This window comes from Populus alba, chromosome 17, assembly GCF_005239225.2.
Source record: "Populus alba chromosome 17, ASM523922v2, whole genome shotgun sequence".
Lineage (NCBI taxonomy): Eukaryota > Viridiplantae > Streptophyta > Magnoliopsida > Malpighiales > Salicaceae > Populus > Populus alba.
In genome coordinates, this window is record NC_133300.1 from 11763627 (window position 1) to 11773660 (window position 10034).

Genomic DNA, 10034 nt, shown 5'->3' on the forward strand with positions numbered 1-10034 from the left:
CCCAATTAAAAAAAATGAAGAACTAAAAAAAATCCAAATCACTATTCAAGAAAACAGTAATTTATGAGGGAATATGCAATGAATTCAACAAATTTTTTATTTTAAATTAAATGTAGTTAAATGTGAGTTTGTATTATAGATATTAAAATGTATATATAATACATTATTTTATATATAGAAGTTACTTTCATATTATATAAATATATTATTGATGCGGGTCTCTTGATCACGTAGTCAACTAACCCTTAACGAAATACATGACAACTTAGAAAGCTGAAAAACAGGTTTAATAGAACATTGACCCAAATATAACTATGTATCCTAAGAATTAAAGACATTAGAAAAAGGACTTAAATCCATAAATAACCTTGTATCTAAGAATCATAAGTATGCGAATGACATCAAGAAGCTAGTTAATCTTCGATAAGTTAGTGTATGATCTTTATCCCTATAAAAAAAAAGGTTGTTTTGCCAAAAAAAAAAAAAAACTCAAGTTCATTCTTCAACTTGTTGCCCAAAGTTACAGCTAAAAAAAATATAATATAGCCTTTTCTAACTATCATTAATGGATCTCTTTTGGGTTACAAGCTAATAGACCTAGATTAGTAATTAACTAACACAAATTTAATAATAAAATAAACCCCTAAACAATATCTAATAGGTTAGAACAAATCCAAATTAAAAATAATTATTAATAAATAAATAAAATAGGATAATAAAAACAAATTCTTCATGCTATAATTTCTCCATATAGCTTAAATCTTCAATTACCGCACATTTTTAGCAGATTTCAGACATGACTTTAAACATTTCATTGTCTCTCATTTGGATGAATCACTGAGCTTACTATAAATAATTGAAAAGCTTAAGATGTCTAGTTTTCAGCCCCAATTGAATCGTAAAAAAAAATCTACTTCATATATATATATATATATATATATAATAGTACATGAAGGTCTAATCTAACAAATTTGACAAGATTCGTCTAGTAACTTTGATCATCTGAAATATTTGTTCCCAAACACTATTTGAACCGACAATTTACCACAACATAATTTCATGTGTGTAATATTTCCCTGTAAAATTTTGCCCTTCTAAAAGTTGGCTCATCAAGAGATTTTAAGGAAACTGACACTGCAATTATCATAAGAAAAAAGAACTCCGATGCTGAATTTGCATTTAGTTGAGCTTGCCAATGTCTGATTTTTATAACTACATCCAAGTTCATTATTTGCAGTAGTGATCTTCTTAACACATGACGTCATTAAACATGAAGCTAATGCTATGGAGATGGAACTTGAATGCACAGCGATGGAGAGGTTCTGTGTATTTTCAGCCGTTTAATTGTGAGCTACTTACTTGTATCTGTGTCCGGGTTGCATACGATACATAGGGATCGGATAAAACAAGTTTGAACAAGTGATCATAAAACATATTAGACCCTATAAGCACTCTTCCATTCTTGAAATTTGAAACTGTTTGCTGATATTAAGAGCCCAGGTAACCAAAAATGATCGAGGAAACAAGCTTGGACAGTACATAGTTGCTTATATCCAACTGAAGGAACTGATTGAAACGAGTCCACTCAGCAAATCAATATTCATGATTCTAGCAGCACGCACGCACCTGTATCAGTACTCGTTTCTCCTCTTCATATAATTTTTTAAGCAGCTGTGGAGAATTCCTGAACTACGTACCGTAAGCTTTCATGGAAGATCGATCAGTCAACCAACTCGGATGACTGCAACCTTGCGACGCGACAATAGCATTTCTTTCATTTGTGCAATTTGGAGCGAGAGCTGGCTAATAGTCTGCAGAATATTAATCATGTAAGAAAGCATGCGTACGGAAAGCACAACTTCACAGCGCCATGTGTTCTTTATTAGTACTTACCTAGCTATGAATTTTGCTTGCAAAGCCAAGAATATTGTCTAGAGGATAGCCAAAATGTGTGTGTTTCTTAAATTGCCACTTCTACTAAACATTAGCTTTTCTCACTAATGAACTCTAGCATCCAATTCCTAGGTTTCTTCACTGTCACCACTCCCCACTAATGGCATACAGTTAAAAAAAATGGCATTATTCTTTATTCTTAATAGTGAATCCGAGCTACGGGGCCTCGCGATTTAGCTTAGGTATGCTGCTTCCAAACTAATGCAAATAGGCATCCGATATGCTTAGAAATTCAAGAAAAAACAAGGAGAAAGTGGAACCTGGTCTTTCTCTTTGAGACGAAGGATGAGATGATTCTTTCTCTCTTCCTGGATCCATTTACTCCACCTTCGGAACCTGGAGAATAGCGACACTGCTGCTACCAATACAGTAAGCGAGGCAATTGAGCGAAACCCACCTCTGTAAATCACATAATAATGAACTCTGCTTGCTATCCAAAATCCCCCGGACCTCAAAAGCTTCCCAATTCCATTTCGCTCCACTTGTGGCGCCATGGAGTCAGACCCGGTTATTTTCTCAGCCTTCACATTACATACAGCACTTGAACATGGTTGGCCAGGATTGGTTTGTGGCTCCGGTGGTGGTTGTGGGATTTGAAGGCCTTCATGGTTGCTTGGAGGGAAGATACAGGGGGGGTCAGCCTGAAGATGGTTCTTGTTGTCTCCAAGAGCAACCATTTCCCATTCTCTTAATTGATTTGTTGGGCATTGGATTTGTTCCCATTCATTGTCACCCTCCATTGTTGCCTCTACTTACCAACTAGGCTGGGATTGTTTGAGCTGTCAAAAGAGTTTAGCAAGGCAAGTTTTTATTAAGTTTGCACAGTGCTCGTGTGGATAATTGATCTTTTATTTGGTGTTTATCAGTGTATTTGATTTTCTGGATGATAAATTCATGTTGCTTGTATAATAAAGACATGAAGATATTGGAGGATGGATATCACATATAAATGTGATGAGGTCCTTTTTAATCCTGTGGGTTCGAAGGTAGAGCTCTAAACTCGAGATGAAATCATTAATCTTCATGTTTTGATAATTTAACTCATTCTTTCATGGTGAAAATGCAAATAATAATGAAAATGCAAATAAATCATTGCCGTTCATTGTAAAAAAAAAAATTTATCTATTTGAAGATTCTCTGATAATTAAATTGGAATTAGTTAAGGGAAAATCAATTATCCCTTTAAATAATTTAAAGGTTTTTCTTTTAAGATAGAATCTGGCGCAATCATGTTTTTCCCTTCTCACTTTATAGCCCCTCAAGTGCTTTTCTTCTTTCTTGCAAGGAAAAGATTGACCTATCACAAAATATCTGTATTCTATCATAATAAAATACTTATAATTTATGTTCTTTTCAGGTAAAATATATCTGATTCATTAAAGAATATCTTGTGAGCCCGAAGATGATGGATTCAATATCTCGCCAGACTAGAAGCATCCAGGCACAGCATTTAGTCAAGTCCAAGAACAAGAGGTTATAACCCTCTCAAAGACAGCTTTTTGAAAAGCAATCTTGAAGAATCAAACAAAAAGCCATAAATACTGATCCATCAGTGTGGTTGCTAATACTCCTATAATATCTGCTGAGGTGGGATGTAATGGCAGAAATAGAAATATCTAGGAGAAGGGCATGAAGCAGAGTAGATTGTTAAATGCTGGTAAGATAATATCATGGATCACGACAGGGAGTGGCCCCAGTACTGCTCATCTACCAGTGAATTGCAGCCATACTGTACAGTGAGTTATCACCTTCAAACACAAGTAGAGAAGAAAGGGTTAAGCTTCAAAAGAGTGACAAGGAAAGGGACATCACGTGTGGAGGCATCCCTGCCAATGCATTACATTAAATTGATTACTCACACTTAAAATTCAACGTTGTTTTGTTTCATGGAGGCGTGGCTGAAACCCCACGACATGAAAATCACTCAAAAATCAGTGCATCTCCTAGGCATGACTCTTGTGAGACTCCCAGAGGCCATCTGCATATTTCCTCATATCCCATCACAAATCAACATAAAAGCACTTCTTACAGCCCTAAAACAGCCTCTAAAAGTCATATTCGGAACAGCCCCTAGGGCTGCCCTGCATCACTTCATTAAACAAACCCCATTGCATTTCTTCTATTCACAAGAAAAGCTCACCAGTGACGTAAGCACAAATCAGAGAATCATTTTGATAACAAAACCTCATGCTGAGTTAAGAAAGAAAATCCACTCAGCTATCTAGCTATATGCATCACCATCGCTATAAGATTGTGGATCCCAAAACTTGGAAATAAGCACATCTTCACGTTTTGAAACAGCACAGGTAGCATTGAAGAAGTCCCTGAAGCATACCAGTCCATGGTCTTCACCATGGCTAGCAGTGACAATCCGTGTCCCATTCACAGCCATGGCTGAACACCCCATGCCAGAGCTGCTACTTGCAGCATCAGAAGGACAGCAAATAAAGGAATTTGTTTGTGCGCCAGTGTCAGTCTCCCAAACATTAATGTAAGAATCCTCAGGCCCCCCTGTAACTATTTTGTATGGATCCATGTGCAACAGTGTCACTGGACCGGTGTGCCCATCTAACTCAGCTACTGGTTCTGGTTTCAGAGTCTCCTGGTTTATCCTTATATCCCAAAGCTTGGCTCTGCAGTATTAAAAAGTTTTCCCCAGATAAAAATTCACAACATGGCATACATATTAGGTGCAATGAATATGGCAAAGTGAGAAGGTGTAGAGAAGTTGACACTCTGTCCATCCACGAAAACTGAATCTGGTCTGTCCAGATAGCATTTGATTATTAGTCTACTGCATGGGCTGACCCATTAAAAACAAAACAAAAAACAAAAGATGCCCACAAGTATCTCATATTGGGTTCAAAAGAAACAGCATAAGTGACAGATCATTAGGAAGTTGAAAACTTGGCCATCCAAAGAAAAATGAATTAATACAGTGTGGTGTAAGCGGCACATAAATGTTTTTTAGTTTGTCACGAGCATTGACACCTATTTGAATAATGACAACAGCCTATAAACAAACTTGTAAAAGGTAAATGACTGTTTTCCATAAAATGCCTTACTTGTCAATTCCACCAGTGCAGATCAAGGGCTTTGAAGGCACAATGGCAAATGAACACAGTTTTGGTTGGTAGATAGCAACAGTGATAACTTTTTGCATTGTCCTCAAATCAATTGCTACGACAGAGGAACCAGCAGCAACATATAACAATGATTCACAGCACTTCACATCAACGGGTGCGCCAGGCACAGAAGTCATTCCAACACAGCATGATGAACGAACAGCAGATGATGTCGTGGTATCCCAAACCCTAACCTATTAGGATCACCAGAGACATCAATGATCAATCAATATCCAGAAAACAAAACGGCAGAACAATCAAAGATTCTAAGTAAATTATGGGTTGGACCATTTTCTATGAAGTTGAAACATGATATATTTCCCAGGATAACCATCATAATGTTTTAGGTGACATGGCAATCCATGTCTGGTACCAGTCCATGCACTAATCAGAGTATGCATCTAGAACATCAACAAACAGGGCAAGCCTGATTATTTTTTACGCCACAGGATTCACCAAAAATAAAAATTTGGAACAATGAACTGCCACAAGTTCAACAATTCTACAGTATATTAAAATAGCTGCTTGTCCTAACAGAACAAAATCCTTTGTAAGAGATCTTCATTTCACCTGAGGCATCCACCAGTTTGACCATAAGCAATAGATGAAACAGGTACTAACTACAGAATTCAGTGAGAAAGATTATATTTGTTCACTCGTGAAGAAGTTGAAAACGATAAGGCCATAGACAATAATAAGATTCAACATGCAGTATTAGCACACACAGTTGTCATCCATTACACTGACGCTTCTAGTAATTTGTACCAATTTTATGCGTACTCTTAAGCTTAAGTATTTTGGGGCTGGAAAAATGTATTTTTCAGTTTCAAGCAGGCCACTACGCATAAACATGAAAATGTTGTTCTAAAGGGCTTTAGGGTGAAAACGATTTCTAGGGGAACCTATACTTTGTCCATAACCTATTAACCAATTCTCAATTACATCCCAAAAGAAAGATCTTTCAATTATGTCCCTGATGTTTCAAACATTCCTCAACCAGGTCCCATTGTCCATATATGCAAAATTCAAGCTTACTTATGACTCTCATAGTTCTGAAAAAAGTAGCGTTTGAACATGGACTATCATATTTTTTGAAAGGACAACTAAATAAAAAACAGAACTTGTCTATGTAATCTAGACAGGTCAGATAATAATTCAGAAAATCAGTATGCTTTACAGCAAGGTTGCACTCAAAAGATCAAAAAAGAGTACCTTGGAATCTTTTGAGATGCTTGCCAAAAGAGATGTTCTGTGCCTGAAGGAAATATGGATTAGTGTCACTATGGGAGAAGATAAATCTCAAGGAACTACCACTCAAGATCACAATAAGATGCTAGGCACCACATGAAGTAATTGCTGTCAAACCCGGATAAATAGAGATAATGTTTGCCAAAAGCTTTCAAGAACTTTGGATGATTACTCATTACTAACCATATGTTATCCTTTTCAGTCACCAAAACAAAGCACAGCACCATTAAACCATGTAATCTATCAACTTTTCTTTTCAGCTATGAAACTGGTAATTTTTGCAAGTAAAACTTGCACAGGCTATAAAATCAAAACCACTAACATGGAGAAATAAACCACCAAAGGTTATATTTGGTCAAACTAGAACCTCAAACCATTCTAGTCAATTTTCACAGAAGCTATCACTTCTTACTAGAGAAAATCAACAATGAATACAGCAATGATCAAAATTAAATTCAAATAGGAGACTGCATCCCCTTTCTTCAGTGTTAAAAATATATACATATATATATATATATATATATATATATATGTTAACTGACTAGAAGTTGCTTCTTCTTCTACGGCAATGATAACCTCAACACAATTCAGTGAAATTAGAAGAACTAAAAAATAAAACCGAAAGAAAAAGATTTGCAAAATGTTTCCTCCCTCCAATCTTCATAATAGCAAGTTAACAAGACTAAACAACTTCGAAGATATTAGCGAAAACAATAAAAGGCTAAAACTTTACTTTCTTCTAGTTTTCATGGTAAGAAAGCATTAGATGCTATATTAAGAAACCAACTCATACCCGGCAACTGACATCAATTTAATAGGCTTCTCATGTCCGTAAAGTGTAGCCTTTAAAGCATGTTGGCCACGCTTTCCACTTGAACTGAGGGACCAAAGTCGAACTGTACCATCCTCCCCACCGCTTGCCAGTACTTTGGCACTACCATCGCCTAACAATTTATCAGACAAGGTCAAAACAGGACCATTATGACCTCTAAAACACCGTTGGCAAGAACCCTACAGAAAAGCACGAGACCAATAAAACATTATCATATAAAATTGACAAAACATTCCCTCTGTTTGTCAATAGAAACTTACGAAACCAACATAGAACAGGAACCACTGATAATTTATGTTGTCCTAAAGTTTCTGAGCAGTTGAAAGCATGTATGACCTAGTAAGAATTTGGTAACAAGAGAGCTACAAATCTAACAGTCTCACTTTGATGAAAAATTAGCAACATCAATAATTCATGTGTACCTTCCACCAGAGACGAATGGAATGGTCGCAACTTGAGGTTACCAAAACATTTTCCTTCCTTTGTGTCTCACTTCGAAAGAGAGAGGTTTCACTAAGGGGAAACAATCTGCACATATCATTCTTCATATCTCAAAAAACAATCGCACAAAACTCCAGTTCTGTTAAAATGAACGATAGCATAACAAAAAAATTTCCAAGTAAGCATTCTAACTATCCAAACTCACTCCTCTCTATTTACACCCACAAACTAAATTCCTCGTCACACACTAATATTCCTTGCATCAGTCGGGTCCAAAGAAACATTTCAGCTCACCCAACAATACAGATTCTAGCTCTGTTTATATTTTGAGGGAAAGGAAAGGAAAGGAGAGTAATGTAAAGGAAATTAAGTCACCTTCCTTTGTTTGGATGCTGAAATTATGAATTGTAAAGAAAACAAAGGAAAGGAAGGGAAACGAGGAGAAAATAAATCTTTGACGGAATTTTGCTCATTATATCCTCTAAAAAATTGTTTTCTTTTCTTTTCCATCAATATATCCAAACAAAGATGACTAGATTTCTCTAGCTTCTCTTAAATCAACCAAAAGATACTTGATTTCCTCGTTTTAATTTCTCTTATATTCCCTGGTTTTGTTTTTTTTTAGCTGCCCTGCATACTTAAAACAGCTCCTTAAACGTACCCAGGAACAAGTTTAGAAATGGCAAAAGAAAGCCCATCAGAAAGTCTAACCTCATACAAGTGATTCTTGCATTATGATCACTCAGCGCTGTAAAACCGTCTCTTCCATTTAAAAAGCTATCAATATTTTTCATTTGTACCAAGGAGCCCTAAACAACCATAAAAAGGTTACAACACAATGAATGTCATAAAAAAAAAAAAAAAGTAGATGGGTTAATATACCTGGGAAAAGGTAATATCATTCTTGTCCAAAATGATATGATCAAAAGGTTTGGCATCTGTAATGTACAAGCCAGCAACCAAAGGATCAACAAACTTGAATTGCTGAACCGCAACACGTCGTTTTAGATATGCCTCTCTCAACCCTGAAGTTTGTAGCAATTCGTGTGGCCAATGCTCCCTGCATGTACGAATTGATTCGAATACACAAAAGATGTAAATAAATAGAAGAAAAGGGAAATGGATTCTTGAAACCTGAAGCAGTGTTGCCAGATGGGATCAGAATAAGCAACGCGTTTGAGGGATTTGCAGGTCGTGGCTAAATTGGAGAGGTCCTGAAGGGACAAGTAAGTGGCACAGTGAGCCAGTGAGTCCTCGTTCAAATCCGTAATCCTGGTTGTTGCTGTTGTGCTTGATGGCTCTGCTTCCATTTTCTCCAGTTTTCTTTTGGCATAAAGAAGATTAACAAAATCAAGATTGGTATTAGCAAAGCCGGCTCTCCTTTTTGTTAGTGTGCGCACAGAAAACTTGTGATTGATCTCCCTCTGCTTTTTTTTCTTCTTCTTTTTTAACAGGAAGCAAGAGGCAACTATTTTGTGTCTGACTCTGAACCTTCAAGATTTTCACTCTTGCGTGTCTCAATTCTTTTTCTTTTTTCTTTTAATAAAATTACATTCAATGATGAACGAATGTAATTGCCCCGACCTTACATTAGAATAGAGATAATAGAGATGGACTAGTCAGTGGGCTTGGCCCACGCTTCGCAACATTTGAGATCAAATTTGTTTTTAACAAAACAAAAAATGAAATTGCAAGTATTTTCAACGTTTTTTTTTATAAAAAAAATTAAATTGTAAATTAGATTTAAATTGAGCGTTAAATGTATATATAAATAAAAAAAGTTACTAATTCTAACTAAGACTAGAGTAGAAAGAAATTACCTCACAATATGTTTATAAGTAAAGTTGTGTTTGATAAAATGTTTTTGAAATCATATTTTTATTTAAGTAATAAAAATAAATATATACAAGAGAAAATATGTAGGGACGCAAAAAAAAAAAATCACCTGCTAATATTAGAAAAAAATGATACAACTTTATTTAACAAAGTAAAAAATTAATCGATATTTTATTGAAGAGTGTAGTTATCTTAATTAATCTCAAATAAAATTGAATACCACTAGGGCAGACATCCTACACATATATTTAACTGAATCTAGACTAGTGAATTTCAATTTATACCAAAGAAAAAGAAAAAGAAAACGAAAAGTTCAAATAATATTCATTATTTTATTATTTAATATATATATATATATAATTTTTTATTAATTAATAAATAATAAATATCTATTAGATACTCAAAACTGATAAATAGTTCATAAATATCTATATTTCTTGTCCATGTCAAGAAATCCAATGGCTGGTACCCATTTTAATGCAGTGGATCCTCATTTCTTCACAGATACTCAAATCCCCATTCATTCATGCAAGCTTGAATTACTTGTATAATTCCTCCTCCCACTAAAACGATAATATATACTCCAAACATCAGAAATT

The 10034-nt window shown here is 35.3% G+C and overlaps 2 protein-coding genes across 3 annotated transcripts; both read right to left on the minus strand.

Moving 5' to 3' along the window:
* Positions 1 to 1148: 1148 nt before the first annotated feature.
* Positions 1149 to 3950, minus strand: LOC118031854 (uncharacterized). 2 transcript variants are annotated; one of them, XM_035036352.2, is made up of 4 exons: positions 3813 to 3950; positions 2214 to 3701; positions 1698 to 1811; positions 1149 to 1608 (listed from the first exon to the last, which is right to left on the minus strand). In XM_035036352.2, exons 2-3 carry the CDS (start codon positions 2691 to 2693, stop codon positions 1725 to 1727), a joined length of 567 nt encoding a protein of 188 aa, XP_034892243.1. In that variant the 5' UTR covers positions 2694 to 3701; positions 3813 to 3950; the 3' UTR covers positions 1149 to 1608; positions 1698 to 1724. The 2 variants fall into 2 exon arrangements, with proteins under 2 accessions (XP_034892243.1, XP_073261914.1); XM_073405813.1 differs by having other exon boundaries at positions 1149 to 1811.
* Positions 3762 to 9153, minus strand: LOC118031852 (uncharacterized). The gene is made up of 8 exons (XM_035036351.2): positions 8734 to 9153; positions 8482 to 8659; positions 8311 to 8408; positions 7581 to 7686; positions 7120 to 7337; positions 6291 to 6333; positions 5019 to 5272; positions 3762 to 4586 (listed from the first exon to the last, which is right to left on the minus strand). Exons 1-8 carry the CDS (start codon positions 8907 to 8909, stop codon positions 4175 to 4177), a joined length of 1485 nt encoding a protein of 494 aa, XP_034892242.1. The 5' UTR covers positions 8910 to 9153; the 3' UTR covers positions 3762 to 4174.
* Positions 9154 to 10034: the final 881 nt, after the last annotated feature.